The 21553-nt window shown below is 47.2% G+C and overlaps 1 protein-coding gene across 4 annotated transcripts in view; it reads right to left on the bottom strand.

Moving 5' to 3' along the window:
- Positions 1–21553, bottom strand: part of EXOC6B (exocyst complex component 6B) — a 332586-nt gene that overhangs the window by 116424 nt on the left and 194609 nt on the right. For all 4 annotated transcript variants that reach the window (XM_051617327.1, XM_051617328.1, XM_051617330.1 and 1 more), the window contains exons 9-16: positions 14344–14427; positions 14149–14195; positions 12117–12237; positions 9351–9422; positions 8814–8911; positions 7455–7560; positions 6202–6311; positions 266–377 (exon numbers count right to left, since the gene is read on the bottom strand). In XM_051617327.1, the coding sequence (XP_051473287.1) occupies positions 266–377; positions 6202–6311; positions 7455–7560; positions 8814–8911; positions 9351–9422; positions 12117–12237; positions 14149–14195; positions 14344–14427 (750 nt within the window). The remainder of the gene's footprint in view (positions 1–265; positions 378–6201; positions 6312–7454; positions 7561–8813; positions 8912–9350; positions 9423–12116; positions 12238–14148; positions 14196–14343; positions 14428–21553) is intronic.

The following is a 21553-nucleotide window of genomic DNA, read 5'->3' as shown; positions in this document are numbered from 1 at the left end:
TCCCATTAGATATATAAGGATACAGAGATATAATGCTCTGCAAATTCCAAAGAGAGGGAACACCAACAAAGCTTCCTCTTTCCCACAATACATCGTTTCTCGCTTCATGCAGCAACACTGCAGGGTTCCATTACTGTTTTCCAACCCAATATTTTATAACAATCCTCCAAAACCAACTCTAAAGGTGCTGTAAGGGGCTCCAAGGGACCAAACCCCCTTCTGTCACCCTGCCCTGGAACTGGGTGCCCTCGAAGCCACATCCCACCTCTGTCAGCCCGACGTTTTTCCTCTTGATGACGTTCTGTAAACAGTTGCTCAGCGTTCGGGTCAGTAGCAGGTTTGTCGATTTTCTAATCATATCATCAACTTCAGTGGAGCTGAAAAGCAGAATTGAAAGAGAGGTTTGCAAAATGCTCTATGAAAAGAAAATCACCTAGAGCCCTCATCACCCAGTCTCCCTTCCCAGTCTTCTTCTGCCTTATGCATGACTCTCCGTGCACGACTTACAGGTACTGACATACTAACTTGTACCAAAATACCAAAAATTTAGGCCTTTTTGTTGGCAGGGAAGGGGGATTCGTAAGTGATAAACTTCTCCTCTTAGAGGGGCTGATCCAGCACGGGTAAGAGCTGCCCATGCAGCCAAGCCACCATCCTGAACACAATGCTGGGGTTTTGCATGCTCAGTACACAAGGGGAAAGGGTTCAAAGACTCACAATGAGGTAAAAACCAAATCAATCCCCCAAAATACCCCCTTAACCTTTAAATGTTATTTTCTTTAACTAAATCAGACTGGATGCTCTTGCAACATGTTCATGCCCTTTGCCAGATGACTGCAAGATTGCAAGGAACAATTTACTCCCCAAAGGGTTGTCAGGCCCTGGCCCAGGCTGCCCAGGGCAGGGTTGGAGTCCCTGTCCCTGGAGGGATTTCAAAGCCACGTAGATGTGGTGCTGAGGGACATGGGGCAGTGGTGGCCTTGGTAGTCCTGGGGTAGAAGTTGGACTTTGTGGTCTTAAAGGTCTTTTCCAACCAAAATAATTTAATGACTCCAACTGCAGCACTGCTGAGGTTTGGGTGTTTGGCTTTTCTGCTGAAGTGCTGCTGCCCCTCCAGCACCAGCAACGTGCAACCTCTGCTTTCTGAAGGAGGTTTTTGGAAACCCACCCCAACACAGGCTCCTTTGATCTGTCGTTGGCCCTGCATTAGCCCTGACACCACGGGGCTTTATCTCTGGCAGTGCAGTGACAGGCAGCTGAGGGCAAAGAGAAGGTCCAACTGGAAAGCTGTGAAGTATTCATAACTTCATGGCTCCTGGTAAATCAAGCCTGTGACCTTTTGCTCCTTCTCCTGTTTTACCTGACAAATGGGCCAGATTACAAAGCAGGGATTGACATGAGAAACAAAAAGCAAACCTTGCAGCTACCCCAGGGCTGGCGTGCAAGGGGGAGTGGTTGGGATGCTGCTCTCAGGGTGCCTGGTGGTGCAGAAGGGGCACTGCCAGTCATTGTCCAGCTCACACCTCCCAAATTTCTATGCCTATTTAACACTAGAGCAGATGCACTGAGCTCAGCCCTAGTCCATCAGCAAGGCTGAGTCATCTCCAACAGCAACTTGTGGTCACAGCAGCACCCCCTGACCCTGCTCAGCCTCCCCCAGCACCTCCATCAGTCAATTTTTCCAGTAATTCAGGACCTTCCTTGTGCTGCTGCACCAGAACTGGACTGAAACCCCCCAAAATTCCAGGACCAGTGGCAAATACTGCTCCCCGTTTGCCTCTCTGAACAAGTCATGCTGAGATTCCTGTGAGACAGAGAAAGCCACATCTCCCTGCAGCTTTCCCAAGGACAAGCCCAGCTGCACAACTCCCCACGCTGCGCTCCCTGACGGGTGCCTCTAATATTTCCTTTTCCCTGGTCTTTACAACTCTGCTTTGTGGAGCTACACGCCTGCCCAGGGTTGTCAACTGTCCCCTTCCCAGTTGGACACATGCAGAGCAGGGCCAGCAGCTCAGGACCCAGCTCCTGAGAATTTAAATTCCACGCCATATGCCAAAGACTTAGTGTGGGTCTCTTCTAGATCATCACTGCTGATCCCTAGGAATTTATTTTCCTCCTGCTTAGTGGTGCCAGCAGGTCCAGGGAGGGGATTCTTCCCCTCTGCTCTGCTCTGGTGAGACCCCCTTGCAGGGCTGGGTCCAGCTCTGGGGTGCCCAAAACAAGAAGGACCTGGAGCTGTTGGAGAGAATCCAGAGGAGGCCACGAAGGTGATCTGAGGGCTGGAGCAGCTCCACTCTGGAGACAGGCTGGGAGAGTTGGTGTTATACAGCCCAGAGAACTGTTTTTATATCTTCAAAACACCTCTAACCAAGCTTCCTCTGCATAACAAGCACCTTTTTCAAAGGTTTCCTACTCTAATTTTGTTTGTTGGCTGCAATAAGATAGAAAAAAATCAGGTAATAACTTCAGTTACATGGTGGTCAAGCAGCTGGGTAACCCCTGTGGCTGGGTTCCACCAGAGCAGTAGGATCTGTGACATCTGCAATGAGGTCCACATACTAAGAAAGGGAAAAAAAAAAAGGGAGTATTCCTTGGCAAAAAAGAGCAGGACTTGACCACGTGCTGGACTGTGATCTCCCAGATCTTCCTTAGTCAAACAGAAGAGGTAGGTGAGGGTGGCCAGAGGAGCAATGGGCAGCAGATGCTGCCTTGTCCTTGTCCAGGACTGTCCCAGCTGAAATGATGAACCAAGTAGGAGCTCACACCAACAGCCCAGATCCAGTGCCCAGACCAGCAGGGCCAGTTAGCAAAGAGTAATGGTACCAATCACTTGTATGATGCTGACTCCTGACTGTGAAGCAGAGGTTGGGTCTTGGCTCAGCAGAAAGGTCCGATCTCCATTCTCAACAAGCAAGAAGAGAACAGAATCTCCACATGAACAGGCTTTTTATGTGGTCTCCTTGCTACGTATCTCTCGTGTCAGTTTGATCTACCAACTTCATTGCCAGGCTTGCTCTACAACCACAGACCAGCAGAAACACAGAAGTAACAACGTGAGCTGTCAAAGGAACCACGTTTGTCTCCTCTCTCCTGAAGTGGGTTTCCAGAGGTTCAACCTGATGTAGTTATTCATGCCTCTGATTTTTTTTTTAATTTTTCTTTTATTTTATTTTAATTACTTTATGCACTTCTACTATTTTCAGCACTTGAAAAATTGTACCCCAGGTGCTTCTAGGATTGGTGCTTTGTTTTTTTAAAAAACAACCCAAACCCAAACAATTAAAGCCCTGGTAGATCAGAGCTGACATCTCGTCCTTCCACCCACTGTTTTCCAAAGATATTCCCTATCTTTCAAATGGGAAATTCCACTGGAGCAGGCAGAAGCCTTTCAGTGAGTGGACGATTTTAAAGACCTCTCCGTGATGAGCTCAAATACACACTTTTTAGCAAAGGCAGAACTGCTGAAAACATAGAGCAGGTTTTCTTTCTCCTCATCAAACGAATAGAGCCAAACTGCAACCCAAAAGCTCAGCCCCTGTAAAGGCACATCTCAAGCTCCAAGCTTTCTTTAGACAGTTGAAAAGCAGAACAACTTTCACAAATGCATCGACATAAAGGAGAAGGCTCCTGTCCAACAAATACAAGTTAAAAAATAATAATAAATAAATAAGTAAATAAATATATAAAAAATACAAAGTACATTTTCTGCCACAGGCTCAGTTCCTCAGGAAAAGACCGTGGAGTATTTAAGTGACCTGTCTGGGTTCATGACAGCTGATGTCCCATATCCCATAGCAGTAGTCATGACCTTCAGGCCTCCTGTGACTGACAGGCTGACCCCAATCACTCCAGGGTGCAAGGTAAGTGACAACCAAAGAAGAAAGAGAAAGAGAAGAGAAAGAAAACTTGCTGCCGGCTTCGCAGCCAAGCTTCCTAATAAAACCTAATTCAAGCTGTCAGGGTGAAATGAAGAAAGTGTCAACAGGGGTTTTCAGAGAAATATTCCAAATGTTTGGCTAGGAAAGCCAAGAGCTGGGCTCCCTCCCCCCCAGCCCAACACTGCTCCTCAAAAAGGGCTGGAAAATCCAATGTCGAAAGGAATTTTAATAACGTGTCCGGGGGGATCCCTGAGGAGGCACCCAAGGGGACACTTTTCTTCCCTTCCCTGACAAACCCAATCATCTCTGTAATGGAGAAGAGCAGAAAACTCGGGAGGGAAGTGCCAAGAGAGGGTTATGGTGAAACCAGCATCCGTGTGAAATCGGACCATTCCGGCGGCTTTAGAAACCGAGATGTTTCATGGTGACCCACGGGTTAAGAGCCCTGGGAGCCACCAAAGAGAACAACCTGCCACCAGTGAAAGGTTGAGATTAAAGGCAGGGTGAGAAAGGTCTTGTGCTTCCACATCAACCAACGAGCTGCTGCATCCTCTAGCAGACAATGGAGAGAAAGTAGCTCCCCAAAATTACCATCCCGCTCACAAAGGAAATCAAAACCCCAAAGAGCTTCAGGTAGGAACTGAAACATCTGACAAGTCCCCAAACCACTGCCTCAGCTTCACATCAGCACTGGGGCAATGCCCAGTGTCCATGGCCAGGACATAAAGCTGCCAAGGGAGGTGAACCACCCCCCCCACCACAGTCCAACCTCTCACTAGAACAGAAGAGAAAAAACATCCCTCCTTTTAGACAAAATTCTCATTACTTATTTATACACCTTGACAAAGCCAAAGACATGACACTGGTGCAAAACAAGAGCATCCACTTGCAGTTTCTGGCTAATATTTTTATCTTCCAATCTCACACACATACAGGTAAAACCAGCATCAAACCACCTTGGGATGGAGAACAGAGGGTAAACACATGGAATATTTTGGAGGCTTTAAAAAAAAATCAGATTATTTGTATATAAACTCCCAGGGGAAATAAGAAAAACAAAACCCCTAAAGCAGCATCTGGAACTCATTAACCCACTGGGCAAATCAAAACTTCCAGGAGTTTTCTTGCTCCTTGAGGGACAGTGCAGGGGGGGCAGCTTTAGATGTTGCACCAGCCAGTGACACAGTGACAAGTGGGCATCGTTGTCTTCCTCGAGAGAACTATATTCATCTATTTAGCATGACTGACTGAGAACCATCTAAGAAGGAACAGCCTCCTCACTTTTTATACAGCTACATGCCCCTAGGTGATCCTTCCCTACATGAAGCAGCTATTTTTGAAGGACTTAGCCAGTCCTTTCTACATGAAGGATGCCACCACTCCAAGGAGACTGGCAGTCACCTCCAAGCTGGAGAGGGTATATTCAAGCAGTTGAGCAGGGTTGAGGAAGAGAATGTAAGCAGAATCATAGAATGCCTTGGGTTGGAAGGGAATTCTGATGATCATCTAGTCCAACCCCCCTACAATAAGCAGGGACATCTCACACTAGAACAGATTGCCCAGAGCCCCATGAAGCCTGACCTTGAATGTCAGAACATGAACCACCAATGAGTGCCTGCAGCCCAGAGAGCCAATACTGTCCTGGGCTGGATCACCAGCAGTGTGACCAGCAGGTCTGGGGAGGGGATTGTCCCCCTCTGCTCTGCTCTGGTGAGACCCCCCTGAAGTGGGTGTACAGTGACCAGTTCTAGAGCCCCCAGCACAGCAAGGACATGGAGCTGTTGGAGGGAGTCTAGAGCAAGCCATGAAGATGATCAGAGGACTGGAGCAGCTCTGCTCTGGAGACAGGCTGGGAGAGCTGGGGTGTTCAGCCTGGAGAAGAGAAGACTCCAGGGAGACCTTAGAGCACCTTCCAGTGCCTGAAGGGGCTGCAGGAAAGCTGGGGAGGGACTTGGGACAAGGGCAGGGAATGACAAGATGAGGGGGAAGGGTTTTAAGCTGGAAGTGGGGAGACTCAGGTGAGACATCAGGAAGAAATTCTTTGCTGTGAGGGTGGTGAGACCCTGGCCCAGGTTGCCCAGAGAAGCTGTGGCTGCCCCATCCCTGGAAGTGTTGAAGGGCAGGTTGGATGGGGCTTGGAGCAACCTGGGCTGGTGGGAGGTGTCCCTGCCTGTGCAGGGGTGGGACTGGATGATTTTTAAGGTCCCTTCCAACCCAAACCAGTCTGTAGTCCTACGATAAGAATTACTATTTTAATTCTGTTGAGATCTTTCACTGCAGACACAAGATCTGTATTACAACCACGAGCACACTCATCCCCTACCTCAGATGAAGGTCTTCTGAAAACTTCAAGCAGGCGTAGATGAATTCCTTAATCTGATTGTAAACTTTAGGCACAAACTCAGAGAAGGGGAACTTCTTTGGAAACGGTTGCTGTAAAATACAGGAGAGAACTCAAGTCAAAGAGCAGACAGTGACCAGAGTGACGAGTGCTTTCCAAGCAGTCAAATTAATTCTAGTATTTAGCAATAGTCCAGCAATGAAACAACAAGCCAGCATTTATTGTATATCATATAAACATTTCAGCCAAGTGTAAGACCAGATAATCACTTACAAATGGCATAAGAGGTTTGGAGTCTGAAAGGGGCTGGAAGGAAACTTGTAGCTAGGAGGGAACAGGCAGCACAACAGGACCCTCAGCTCCTTTCCCAAACCCCTAATTCATATGAAACCCCCCCCGGAGGACTCCTGAACTTTTATCTCCCACAACGCACAAGGTGTTTTGCTCAGTCACCTCCCATAGTTGCTGCCCAAGGTGAGCACTTGCTTCTACCACTAAAAGCCAAGAGGAAACAGATGTCCTACAAGTAATTCTTCCAACCAGCTTTCACCCACAGCACTCATGGGGCTGAGAGGTGCAGAGAGTAACAGTAAGAAGCTGGACCCCATGATATAATTTTTTTGGGGAAGGACACAGATTTTCTGAAATCTAAACACTTGACTTGGACTCAAAAACCCTCCCAGTTCTCATTAGGTTCACCAGACTTGGAGCTCACTGGCTGCCAGATGTGGAGTAGAAGGCCAAGGAGGCTTTTAAGGGACACTAGGTAGGTCAAATTTGGCTACACTTGGTTCTGCAAGCACACACTTCTCCAAAAGCCCAGACACACCACGTTGTTGAGCTTTTTTTTTTTTTAAGTATAACATTAAAACAAGTAAAAGTCAGTAACACAGTTCATAAAATGGGAATAAAATACCAGGGGAAGTAGGTATTTCTAGGCTCTTGTCTACTGTAAGAACCATCCAGCTGTGACAGCACACTGTGATCTGAAAGCAAAATTGATGAAATATTGCTAGAAGCCCTTTCCTCATCCACACCAGGAGAAAAGCATCATATGGAAAGCCTGTTTGTTCTTTTCCCTTGTATTTTTGTTTGTTTTGATGCTGATGTTTATTTGGTTTGGGGCTTGGGTTTTTTTAATGCTTTCATGTGCAGTTCTCAATGCTGCTAAGGAGGGTGTGGGGTTTTCTCCCCCCAGCAGGCATGTCGTGCCATTTTCCCCATTTCAGGATTACCTTTTCAAGTTCTGTGTCCTGGAATGGAAACTGTCCAACTATTTTCTTATAAACTTCTTCATTTGTCACTGGGATGGGACTGTAGTTATCTGAATCAAGTATATTTCTAAGAAAAGAAAATAAAAAGTTAGAAAGACAGCTCTGTGACAACAGACCAACTACAACTCTGTAGATTTACTGCTCGGTTGGAAAGAAGTAGATGCCACAATCCCATGGGCCAAACCATCTTTGCTGCAGCCCAGCTCAGTGATCTCATAGAATCACTAAGGTTGGAAAAGACTTTTAAGATCATCAAGTCCAACCATTCACCCAGCACTGCAACCACTAAACCATGTCCCTCAGCACCACATTTACATGTTTGTTGAACAGCTCCAGAGATGGTGACTTCACCACTGCCCTGGGCAGCCTGTTCCAATGTTTGACCACTCTTTCAGTAAATAAATTGTTCCCAATATCTAAATCTCCCCTAGCACAACCTGATGCCATTTCCTCTTGCCCTATCACTTGTTACTTGGGAGAAGAGCACTGACCTACCCTCACTCCAGCCTCCTTTCAGGAAGTTGCAGAGAGCAAGAAGGTCTCCCTCAGCCTCCTTTTCTCCAGATGAAACAATTCCCTCAGCTGCTCCTTGTAAGACTCGTGCTCCAGACCCTTCCCTAGCTCCACTGCCCTCTCCCAGCTCCCTGCCTTCAGCCTGCATCAAGCCACAACCAGAGCTTAATGGTGACTTGAGTCCAGACTGGAGCTTCAGCAGCAGCCCCCAGGTAAAGCCCAAGTGAGCTTCAGTCCTCCATTTCTCAAGGAAGATGGATGCTGAGCTACTGGGACATTGAGAATCCTCCAGCACCTCTTCCCCATGCTCTGAGACACCTCAACCCTCCCGAGATGCCCTGGAAGACCAGCACAGGATGAGCTGGTGGTTCCAGAGAACAGCAAGGGACCCTGGATAATATATCATGCCCTGCCAGAGGGCAACTGTTTTGCTCACAGATGTGCCTACAGAAGCAGCACCTGGATATGCCACCCCTGTCCTGGAACACATAGCTACACTGCTGCAACACCAGATTTTTTATCCTTCCCTCAACTGTCCGTGTGAGCTCCTGAATGAAACCACAGGCTTATCCCTCTGGGACATAAAACCTCTGGCCGACATCAATACATTGCACAGACCTCACTGCACACAGAATCCTCACAACTATTTCAATTGGCTCTCCCTGGTCCATGGAGAGCCCAGGCTGAAGCTTGATGTTGCCTAAAATTTAAACACGAGCTTGCTACCAATCTCTCCAATGATTTTATTTATGGGCCAAAACTTCTCTATAAGGTTCATCTCATGGTTTTGCATAAAGAGCTTCTCACCTGAAAACTCCTGACCATTTCTTCAGCAGGGTTTCACTGTACTGGTCTTGGATCTCCAACAGCATGTCAAAGAGCTGGTTCACTGGGAAGCCATATCCCTGCAGTGGGGTGGGGGAAGAAAGCAACTTCAGAAAAGAAAAGGTCACCAACTGGTGGCTGAAGATTATTTTCTCTATTTAATCAGAAGCATGTGAACAAATTCTCTCCTACCACCACCACAGAGGTGAACAGGCAGAGGGGTGGTGATTTACTGAGCTGGCAGGACCAAAGGCTATGAAAACCTGGGCTGGGTGTGGGCAGGAGGCAGGTCCTGGGCTGGGTGGCCAAGGCTTGGTCCATGCCCATGGACTGGCCATTCCACACTGAGAGAGAACTCAGCAGCCCATCGGATGCCACAATTCATGCACTGCTACACCAGAAAAGGAACTGGGCCATCACAGCAAGCCCACATCATCCACTGACCCCTTCTGACAGACACCAGGTGTGAGCAGCACAACCACTGAGTGAGATAAAGAGGGGTCACCAACAGCCACGTACCTGGAGTGTGTCTGCAAAGAGGACAATGAGGTTCTTCAAGTCTAACACCAGGCTTGGGTCTGAGCAGTAGGACTGCAAAGAAGGGGGGAAATGAAAAAATGGGTTTAGCTGCAGGAAGTGGGGAAAATCTTGCCCTCAGCCCTCCTGTGTTTCCACTTGGGTGATGATAAATCCACAGGCAGGCCTTGCAGTCTTATGATCAGCAATTTTTATCCTAGAGCCTAACGCTGTGCAGGGCCAGGGGAGGCAGGCTGATAAGGGTATCTCTCCTCCTAAGACACTGCTCTTGAGGCTCTCCATGATGAATAAGGATTTGGGTTGCTCTAGAGATACCTGAAGTGTCTCTAAGATTCCCCAGGAGCTGCTGGGGAAGCGAGAGGAGATGAAGCACATCAGCAGGCTGTCAGACCCAGACAAGAGCAGTGCCTCTCGCTCCACACTGAGCGTGCTGTGTCTGACGGCAACCAAGCACCAGGGCCAGGCACCCTGAGCCCCTCCTGAAGCTGCACTGCTGAGTGGCTCAGGCTGAGAAAAAACACACTGCATGCCTACACTGCATAGAATCACAGAATGCTTTGGGTTGGAAGGGACCTCGAAGATCGTCTAGCTCCAACCCCCCTGCATGGGCAGGGACACCTCCCACCAGCCCAGGTTGCTCCAAGCCCCATCCAACCTGCCCTTGAACACTTCCAGGGAGAGGGCAAATATTAGCTACCACACAAGTATTTATTGAGGGTCAGGACACTGCTTAAAACACTAGAGATACTCCTCAGTGTCATGACAGCACTGATTGTCCCTCCAGAGCCACCCCACATTACCTACAGGCCTCACATGCTCTCTATACACCAGAGACAATCCCCCTGTGCTGCAATATGTAAAGTTTCAGACAGACTCTGACCAAATATAGAATCAGTGCTCATAAGCTGGAAAAAGAAACAGGTTTAAAGCTCACTGGAAACTCAAGGAAGAATGACTCTATTAATCAATGTGAGAGACTGCAAGAGATACTTTTTCCATCTCACTGTCCAAAAAAGAAAAGTCAGAAAGATAGATAATGCCCTAAAGCTATCAGAAGTGATAAAAGATGTCCCTGCCTGCAGCAAGGAAGAAAATCCAGGGATCAGTTTGGCTGAATGGGGAGAACTGAAAGCCTCAGTGACGTGCAGGCCCTCCATCAAGTCTCAACAGCAACATGGGAGGGACAGCACTGGTCTATATGGCAGCTCTAGGCTCAGATGTCTGATGACCACAGTAACAGTGTTGATAAATGATGTAATATTGCATTACTGGAAAAAAACCAAGAAACCCAACAAAAAACAACACAACAAAAAAACACAACACAAAAAACAAGCCACCTGGCAGCCACTTCATGCAGTTTGGCATCACTTAAAACAACTTGTCACAGCAACAAAGTTGGTAACATTGAAAACCACCACGTTTGTACCTGGCTGAGTCTCACACTTTCACCTAGCAGAAAACCCCACTTAAAAAGAAAATAAACACAGCTTTACATCCCAGCGGGGTGTTTATCCCCTTTCATAACACAAAAGCTTCAGTGGAAGGCAGCAGCTTTCCAGTCAACACAATGGTTGTGCAGGATGGAGCCAAAGAACCTCAGGAAGCCTCTTGTGGTTCCTCATCCCAGTGAACTTCAGGTCCATCACATGGAGCCTCCCCACCTGCACAGGTAGAGCTCGTGCTCTCAGGCAGCACTGCAGTCCCCAAGCAGCAGTGGGATTTCAGTCATTTCAGATTTTGTTTTTCCTGAAGAAAATGACCCCAGAACTTAAAACCATGGAATCATGGAATGGTTTGGGTTGGAAGTGGCCTTTAAAGCTCAACTATTCCAACCCCCCTGCCATGAGCAGGGACATCTTCAACTAGATCAGGTTGCTCAGAGCCCCGTCCAACCTACCGTGGAGGTCTCCAGGGATGGGGCATCTCCCACCTCTTTGGGCAACCCAGGCCAGGGTTTCACCACCCTCACCATAAAAAATGTCTTCTCAATATCCAATTTAAATCTCCCCTCCTTCCAGTTTGAGCCCTTGTCCTATTGCTACAGGCCCTGCTAAAATGGACAAATTGTGGTCAATGGTCAAATGCAGCTTTTTCAGCCCATTAACCAATAGGGTTTGCAGAAATCTCCAGTGCTCCCAGCTGAACCAGTACAACATTACAGCAGGTCATGCAAAACTGGAAGAAAATGGCATATTTTTTCCAATTGGCTTTGGGTTTTTTTTTCCCCTCAAGCAGAGAAACACCAAAGCAATAAGCAACTTTTCCAAATGCCTTTGAATATTGACAAATAAAGAAGTCTATTTAGTATCTTTTTATACACAAGTAACTGGCAGTTTGATAGCAGCCCATTCGCTGCCATGGTCTGGAAGGGAATATCAAACAGGGCTGTTGCTTCAGCATGCCAAATTGATGCTTTTTTTCCCCAGTTTTCCAGGACAAACCGACTCCCTCTGCTGGTGCTTTCCCAAAGTGATCAGCAAAACAACAGCAAAAAATATCAACCCAGTATTTTCTTCATTCCAGTCCTCCAAAATCCTGAGAGCTTGGAGCAGGGAAATGCAGGGCGAGAGGCAAAGAAATAAAGCTGGAATAGCTTTTGGGGAAATAGCAGTGTCTTTTCATGGCATTGTTTAACAAAAAGACATTGGAATAGAGGCAAAAGAAAGAGTATTCACTGTCAAGGTCAGTATTTCCAGCATGTCAAGTCATACTCAAGCAACAGCTGCAAGATTCGGGGCTTTTACTTACTGAATGTGTTCTGAGTGCTGCGATGGTTTTTGACAAGGCCATCTCCCACAGCTCATCAATGTAGGCTCTATTTACCAAGCCCTGTGTCGTGTGCAAGATGTGATCTTCAACTACAAAAAACCTAAGGGAGAGGAGAAAATGGCACCGTTACCCCGAGTCACAGGTCTCGAGACGTCAAAAGAGAGCGGTGGATCCCACCAGGGAGGGGAAGGAGGCAGAGTCCTGCACCTGGGAAGGAACAACAACAACATGCACCAGGACAGGCTAGGAGGGGATCTGCTAGAGAGCAGCTCTGTGGAGAAGGACCTTGGAGTCCTGGTGGACAACAAGTTCTCCATGGGACACCAATGTGCCCTTGTGGCCAAGAAAGCCAATGATATCTTGGGGTGCGTCAGGAGGGGTGTGTCCAGCAGGTCGAGGGAGGTTCTCCTCCCCCTCTACTCAGCCCTGGTGAGACCTCACTGGGAGTGTCGTGTCCAATTCTGGGCTCCCCAGTTCAAGAGGGACAGGGATCCACTGGAGAGAGCCCAATGGAGGCTCCAGGGATGATTATGGGACTGGAACACCTGTCTGATGTGGAAAGGCTGAGAGACCTGGGGCTTTTCAGTCTAGAGAGGAGAAGGCTGAGGGGGGATCTAATTTGTGTCTATAAATACATGAGGGCAGCAAGAAGGCAGGACAAGCTCTTGTCACTTGTGCCCTGGGATAGGACAAGGGGCAATGGATTCAAACTCAAGCACAGGAAGTTCCACCTCAACCTGAGGAAGAATTTCTTTACTGTGAGGGTGACAAGAGCCCTGGGACAGGCTGCCCAGAGAGGTTGTGGAGCCTCCTCTGGAGACCTGCCCTAGTTGTTTTTTGGGTTTTTTTAGTCCTGCATTCGCAGGGGGGTTGGACGTGATGATCTTTGGAGGTCCCTTCCAACCCCTCATATTCTGTGATTCTTTTTGCACATCCACAAACCTTCAGAGCAAACTCCAATATCAGCATTAAATCCAGCCAGCACTAAGCACTTTATTCACCTATTTTTAACACCTCAGTATTTTATATGTTTCACTGTATTACAGCAGTGAGCTAAAACACAGTTGCTCACAGTAATGCAACTCTGAGTATGCACAAAGGCAGAATTTCCCCTCTCTAAATTCTCCACCTCACTATTTGCACAGGAACTGCTGCTGAAACTCTGCTCCAGCAGCAATTGCATTACAATCAGTTAGCTGCAGGGAAAAATACTTTAACTGCAGGAAAATACACTTTAACTGCAGGAAAAATACCCTCTCGCACCCAGATACCTGATGTGCTCACAGATGTTTAAAGGCAATCAGTTCACTCCAATTTCCACTTATCAAACATACTGGCTAAAAAGAAACTGGATTTTTCATGGCACCATAGGCTTTAAACAGCCAAGTCTCAGCTGTGTTTTGTAGGGGAAAAGCAGCCCCAGAGCATGGGGACACATGGCAAGTCCAACACGGGCCATGGTCGCAAGGAAATGTTGAAATTCTTCTCATTAGCTGAAGAAATGTCCATGTTTTACTCCAGCTTTTTCTACATTAGTGCTCTGAGGCTGCTCCTTTTAGAGCTCGGCTGATTTTGGAAGACTTGTCAAATTTGAGTGCAATAAGAAGCCCATAGGAACAGAGGCTTGAAAATCACCTCCTTTCCCAGGAAAATAATCAAAGAATAATTATCAAATATTAAGGAGCAATTAAGGCAGAGGGCTTATTAATCTCATTAGTGGGGCAAGTAGATGCACATAGTCCACAGAGATTATTTATCCTGAAATTCCCAGAAATGCATTTACAGGTACAAGAGCTGGCAGGTTCCCCCACGCTCGCACTAGTGACACAGCAAAGTTCACAGGTGCTATAAAATACACCCTAAAACCACCTTATTTTTTTTTTCTCTTCTCATTTTGGCTCTTTTGAAAGGACTCTTAAAAAGACCAACATTCCCTCTTCTCTCTTTTTGGGCTCCTCAACAACACAGCATGCACATATTTAGTGAGGATGCATATAAAAAGAATACCTACCCTACAATTTGATTAAAATACTTCCTGTAGCCATCTAAGGTTTCATGCTGCAACAAAGAAGAAGTAAGCAAAGATTAAAACAAACGTGGCCAAGTGCAATTGGAAATAAATTAGAGACCACCCACACCAGCAACAGCAAGCCCAGAGGTAACCCCAGAGCAAGTTTGAGCACTGCAAGAAGACCATCCAAGGTACCATGTTCGAAGGAGGTTGCAGGACCAATCTGGCTTGTTTTCTTCTCTGCTTCCTGTAGTAGTTCTCAAAGGTTTCTCGGGCTCCCTGACAAACAGAAAATATTAATTCAAGTTGTAATACCAGTTTGCTTTAACCATCAACTTGCATTTAATGATCAGAGAATCCCAGATGGGTTTGGGTTGGAAGGGACATTAAAGATCATCTAGATCCAACCTCTGCTGCCACGGGCAGGGACACTTGCCACTAAGACCAGGTCGCTCAATAAGATACAAATCTCATACTCTTCCAGCACATCTGTGCAACATTTTTCTGAAAAATTCAATCCAAATACTAGACGACCGTGACTTTTACTCTAAATACCAAGAAAAAAAAATAAAAATAAATCAGTGCTGAGGTGTAAAACTGCCCGATGACTCTTCTGTACTTGTCTAACAACACCATTGTGCTGACGTGGGATATGGACATCTGCAACCAGCTTCTTTCTGGGACCATAACATGGACAAAAAAGCACATTTCCCTAACTGCAGGAGCAGGGAAACAACCAACTTCTAGTCTTAGCAAAGAGAAAAAGAGGACAAGCAATGCCAGAAATGGTCCCACTGATTCACAGGTGCAGCGCAACGCAATGCCACAAACCTTAGGGAATTTAGGAAAAACCTGCTTGTGTGGGCTACAGCAACTCATGAGACAGATCTACATATAGTTGAGAAAAATAAAACAGGTTTCTGAGCTTATTGTTTCTCAACTTAAGTGCAGGTCTGAGCCTCCAGAGGAGAGCTGGTTGGTCTCAGAAGCTGAATCCTTGAGTTCCCCTCCACGGGCATCGCCCACCCACGCTGGGTGCCACGGCGGGGACCTGAACCTGCTCCTCTGGGGGGGCTTTGTCTGTAGGTGGCTTGTTTTACCAAGCCAGGCTACATCTGAGCATCCCCACCCAGGCAACAAACCCAGGAGGATCCTCAAATGCCATCGACCTGCTGAAGCGTTCAGACGGCACCTACCGCCCCGGTCCCCTAGGCTATGTAAAACCTGGCTGCTGCATCCCTCCCTCCTCCACGCCCGTGCTGTTTTATGTCTGAAATTGGATTATAAACACTTCAGAGAGGGGACAAGGTCTTGCTTTGAACTGTGCCGAGCCAAAAAAAAAACAAAAAAAACCTAAAAAACACAAAAAACAACAACAACAAAAACTAACCCCAAAAAGAAATGAAACAAAAATCTCGTCTGGAATTCACAAAACAAACAATGCACAACAACAAATCTCACCTGAGTGAGGCACCAGCCATCGACCTCCTCTACTACAAAAAAATTAATTCATTAAAAGAGAAACCTGATGTTAATTTAATTATTCTCCATGGCATCATACAACCAGGCTGCCTAAGCACGCCCTCAACTAGAGGGGTCTTACGAAATGTCTGCAATGAACCCTTGAGGAGCTGTAGCCCAACTTGCTCCTTGTCTTCTACAAGTGGGACCTCAAGCAAGAATTCAGCCTTGCTGATGTGCCCAGAGTGTCCCCACCACACACTGCCATTCCCAACGGTGCTCAAAGTCCTCAAAAAACCTCCTCACAACCATACAAATATATTGCAAAGATTATGCAGATTTATGTAATGGATTTTGTCATGGCATTACCCTTTTTCTCTGAGTTGAGTGTCAGGGGTGCACAGGATGAGTAGCTCCTCACCAGTGCCAGACACACCACCAGTGGTGCCAATATCCCAGTAAAGGGAAAAACTGGATTCAGGTATAAATCTATGTCTTTCTCCTGCAATCCTCCATCAGCTTAAGCCTACCAGCCATCTGATATTTTAAGAAAGCTTTCAGAAACAGAAACTATCTGGGACCCAGCCTTTCCATGTCACAAATCTTCTCAATGCTCTCAGAAGCTGTTTCCCCATCAAAAGGGAAAGGTCATGAGCCAGAAATGGATGATCTACAGGTTAGACCCAGAACAGGGAGGATTGTTACCATTTTTATCAAGCTAAGCACCAGGCCCCTCCACAGGACCTACAGGCAGGGAGCTCTAAGCTCCCTTCAAGCACCTGTCCCAGGCCTGGGAGCTGGTGCTTCCCATGATGCTGGTGCTTCCCATCTCTCCATTTGGGCAATGCCACAGAAGAACTAACATAAAACAGGCTGTCCCACTCCCACCTGACCATGGACCAGTCTCAGATAAATCCTGCTGCACCTTATCTCTCAAAACCCACACAAGTGACACAAAACCCCTGATCATAAAATAACAGACTAGTTTGGGTTGGAAGGGACCTTTGAGATCATCTAGTCCCAACCCCCTGCATGGGCAGGGACACCTCCCACCAGCCCAGGCTTCTCCAAGCCCCATCCAACCTGCCCTTCAACACTGCCAGGGATGGGGCAGCCACAGCTTCCCTGGGCAACCTGGGCCAGGGTCTCACCACACTCACAGTGAATATTCTATGTGTTCACTTTCCCACCACCTCCACAAGCAGCACACACAGGATAGTGGAAGTCACCAAGTGCTGGGAAAGGTAGAAGCCACCAGATCATGGGGGAGGGAGCAGTGAGAAGCATCTGTCCCCATAGCCAAGAGCCCAAAGCCCCGACCCCACTGCTCAGTTCCTTCACCACTGGGGACAAACAACAATCCCTATTCTACTGATGGCTTTGAGGAAGATGAAGCATCTGGACCAACTTCACAGTATTCTCTGAAAATTCAGCCTTTTTGGATTGCACTTTCAGAGGAAAAAGTGTTTTCCACAGACACAAGAAGCAAGAGTGATCTGAGCTGGAGACATCACACGAAGGATTCACTTTGAGGCTGCCTCTCAACCTTGGAGGGAAGCCCCTTCAGCCTCACAGGGTGCTTAAAAGGTTTGGGATGTCAGATCCTCCCTGTTCCAACCCAAGAAATGGTTTTAACTGTAGTAGAAGAGAAGGAACAACAAAGAGCTTTGAAACTATTCCCAAAAAAAGTAGACCTTTTTTACATTTTAAGTTTCCCTAAAATTTATGGCCTAGAGACCTGCCAATTTGACCAAAACCATCCCCACCCCCATTGCACTGCTCCCTGTATTTTCTTTCTTGAGCCTTTTTTGACCTTTCCAAGAACTAGGGACTCCCTCATAAGAGGCTACTCCAATAAAAAACTTCTCCCAAAAAGATCTCTCATGAGACTATCCACATTTTTCTTGCACATAATTTCATCCTTCTCTCTTAAGTGCATTCCTCCATCATCTCTCTAGATCTTTTCATCACTCACATATTACATTTTCCTAAAAATGGGAAACATCTTTTCCCCTTGGTGGCAGCTTTAGCTCATACTGCCCAGTTCCCCACATCTGACCTATTTAAGACTATTTAACTTCTCAGGTCTTCAGACAGAAAACAGAATACAGAGGATTAGTATTAATATTGTTTTCCTCTGAGTAAAAAAACAAAGAGCAAAACCCCCAAACAAACAGAAAGAAACCACACCAAAAAAGTATCCAGAACTGACTGGGAGACCCCACAGTTTATACTCATCTGAAGCACCATGTGGTATTTGTACTTCGGTCCTGCTCTCCTCTCCCTGCCCCATGCCTGGTGGCTTTTCATCAATCCTGTCCTTAGCTTCAGTTGCCAAAGACAACATCTTGGGACTTAAATGCAAAGAACTGTGAGAAGTGACTTTCAGAGTATCACTCAGGATGTCCAGGCTCAGCTTCTTGGTCCAGGGAGGTCTGCCAGCATCTGCTTGGAACATACCTTGGGCTGAATAAAAGATCTCCCAAATCTCCCAAGTGTTTCAGTGTGGCACTGCACCCACATGGATCCCCACCTTCATCAACCAATAGTTCAGTAAAAATACCAGACCAGAGCTGATACACATGGGAGCACCTAAGCTTGGAGCAGAGCTGTGTACCCACACACCCTACTCCTGCTCTCCATGTCCCCTCGGTGGGACACAGCCCAACTTTTTGCTTTCTTTTCCTCTCTCCTAAAACCAGTCATTTCACTCTGTGACATCCACTTCACTGCAGCATTTTTCAACAAACCCCACAGCACACATCTCCAGCCACACAGGGCAGGTTTGCGAATCATAGAATGGTTGGAGTTGGAAGGGACCTGAAAGATCATCTAGCTCCAACCCCCCTGCATGGGCAGGGACACCTCCCACCAGCCCAGGTAGCTCCAAGCCCCATCCAACCTGCCCTTCAACACTGCCAGGGATGGGGCAGCCACAGCTTCTCTGGGCAACCTGGACCAGGGTCTCACCACCCTCACAGTGAAGGATTTCCTCCTAATGTCTAATATAAATCTTCCCTCTTTCAGTTTAAAACCATTCCACCATGGCCCATCCCTCCCTGCCCTTGTCCCAAGTCCCTCCCCAGCTTTCCTGGAGCCCCTTCAGGCACTGGAAGGTGCTCTAAGGTCTCCCTGGAGCCTTCTCTTCTCCAGGCTGAACACCCCAACTGTCTCAGCCTGTCCTCATAGGTGAGTTGCTCCAGCCCTCAGATAATCTTCATAACCTTTCGCTTGACTTTCTACATGAGCTTCATGTCCTTCTTATGTTGAGAGCTCCAGAACTGGATGCAGTTCTCCAGGTGGGGTATCATGAGAGCTGAGGAAAGGGGGAGAATCACCCCCCTGACCCTGCTGGCCATGCTACTTTTGATGCAGCCCAGGACACGGTTGGTTTCTGGGCTCCAGCACACCATGGCAGCTCACACTGAGGTTCTTGTCCACCACCACTCCTGAATCCTTCTGCTTCATAATGTTTTTAATCCATTCTCGCCCCAGTCTTGTATTTGTGCTTTGGATTGCCCCAGTCCAGGTGCAGGACCTTGCACTTGGCCTGGCTGAACTTCGTGCAGTTTGCATGGGCCCATTTCTCAAGCCTATCCTTCTGGATGGCATCCATTCCCTCCAGCATGTCGACCTCAAGGAACAAGGACCACTCAAGAAGGACCACTGAGGGAGCAACTCCCAGTCCCAACCTCTCATGAACTTCCAAATCCACCACTGACCTCCTGTAGCAGGAAGACACTGCTAATAAATACCATTAGAGAGGCAGTGTCCTTGCTTCTTCTGAGGCTTTTTGAACTCAGCCCTTTACTTGGGGAAATCAAGTCCTCATGGTGGCGAGCGGAGGAGGAGGAAATCAAATCCCATTTGATTTCACCCAATTTTTGGTCTCCTTAAGTGAACAGAAAGAATCCAAAGCTACGTTTCCAAACTACACATTTATTGTAATCACTGGTCCAGGAAAAACCCTCAATAATGCCTCAATTTTTAAAATTACCGGGCAGAACTTTCCTTCTCAAATTAGCTTCAGAGTTCACAGAGTTGGCAATGAGAGGCAGATAATTAAGATTGTAGATGAACACCACATAAGGGCAAACAGAATATCATCATAAGAATGCAAAAACAACCCCAACAGCTGAAAAAAACCCAAAAAAGTTCCATAATTCAGGAGCAGCAAAGAGCTGAACACAAATTGAGTTGGGAATTACACGGGGAGAAACGTGCGGTAAGTTTTGTCTTGCTGGTGTTCTCAGCAAATAATTACAATGCTCAGTTAAATGGGACTTTCTGGATCCAGAACACGTAGATGACAAGATTTCAGATTACTAAATTTCTGCTTACCTGGAAGCTGGAATGCACCCTGTGTACTTCACATAATGATCACTTACTTGCTGCATACAATTGAGTAACATGTGCCATCACAGAACCACAGAGTGGTGGGGGCTGGAAGGCACCTCTGGAGATCATCAAGTCCAATCCCCCTGCTAGAGCAGCATCCCCTAGAGCAGATCCCACAGGAACATGTCCAGGCAGGTTTGGAATGTCTCCAGGGATGGAGACTCCACAGCCTCCCTGGGCAGCTTGTTCCAGGGCTCTGTTACCCTCAGAGTAAAGAAGGGTTTTCTCATATTCAAGTTCAACCTCCTGTGCTCCAGTTTGTGCCCATTGCCCCTTGTCCTGTCCCAGGACACCACTGGGAAGAATCTGGCCCCATCCTCCTGACACCCCCTGGAGATATTGATCAGCACTGATGAGATCCCCCCTCAGCCTCCTTCTCTCTCAGCTGAACAGCCCCAGCTCTCCCAGCCTTTCCTCACAGGCAGATGCTCCAGCCCCTTCATCACCTCAGTGCCCTGTGCTGGACTCTCTCCAGTAGTTCCTTGTCCCTCTTGAACTGGAGAGTCCAGAACTGCACACAGTGCTCCAGGTGGGGTCTCATGAGGACAGAGCAGAGGGCCAGGAGAACCTCCCTTGACCTGCTGGCCACACTCTTCTTAATGCACCCCATGATGTCACTGGCCTCTTGGCTGCCAGGGCACATTGTTGGCTCATGGTCAGCCTGTTGTCCACCACAACTCCTCATACTTTTTTCCCAAGAGCTACTTTCCAGCAGGTCACCCCTGCTATCAATAACCCATCACTCCCATGGGGATATTATTGGCTGAGCTGTCTCAGACACTTCACACTTGCAACATGATTAGTCCAGTCCCCAAAACTGAGTGGATCTTCCAAGCTCTTGCATTAAAATATCATTACAGTGACAGTAAGTAAGGTGATGTGCTATGATAATGTATGCAGAGTAGATCCCTCCCTTGATAACCCCAAGTTATGCTTAGCTTACTGTATATACATGGACAGCAGGTGACCATGGATGCAGAACAAGCAGAAATAGCCCCGATTCACGAGGAACACATCCTGGTTTCCAATCCACTGTGGTTTCAAATCCACTGAAGAAGGTTTTTGTAGCACCCTATGCACAGAGCATGGCATGAATTTGGCTTTTATCCATGTAGTGAGAATCTTAAACCCACAGCCCATCTGGATTTGGTCATGTATCAGCACTAGTTACTGCACTGTCCAAGCTTCTCTTAAAGTTTATCTTTGGTTTTCACTGGCTCTTCATCCTCCTTTGCTCCACAAAAAAATCTCAGGCACGTTTCAGGGATTCTACCTCCTTTAAAAGAGACTTACACAGTATCTCACAAAAACACAGCCTGACTCCTCTACAGCCAATCTCGAGGGCTTGCACAACTTATTCCAAGAAGCAGATCAGGACTCATCTATCTACCTGTGGAAGCCTGTCTTCAAATGGTTCCTTGTTCACCTGGAGAACTTCCTGTGGAGGTCCCAAAATCCAAAACATTCTGAGTTCTCAGTGTGGATGACTGACCACCTACATGGAAACCTAGTTGGATGGCTGGGTTCAGAGGGTTATAGGTTAAAT

The sequence above is a fragment of the Apus apus genome, chromosome 4 (assembly GCF_020740795.1).
Source record: "Apus apus isolate bApuApu2 chromosome 4, bApuApu2.pri.cur, whole genome shotgun sequence".
In the NCBI taxonomy this organism is placed as follows: Eukaryota; Metazoa; Chordata; class Aves; order Apodiformes; family Apodidae; genus Apus; species Apus apus.
The sequence above is the reverse complement of the archived record's forward strand: the minus strand, read 5'-3'. Positions and strand labels throughout refer to the sequence as shown.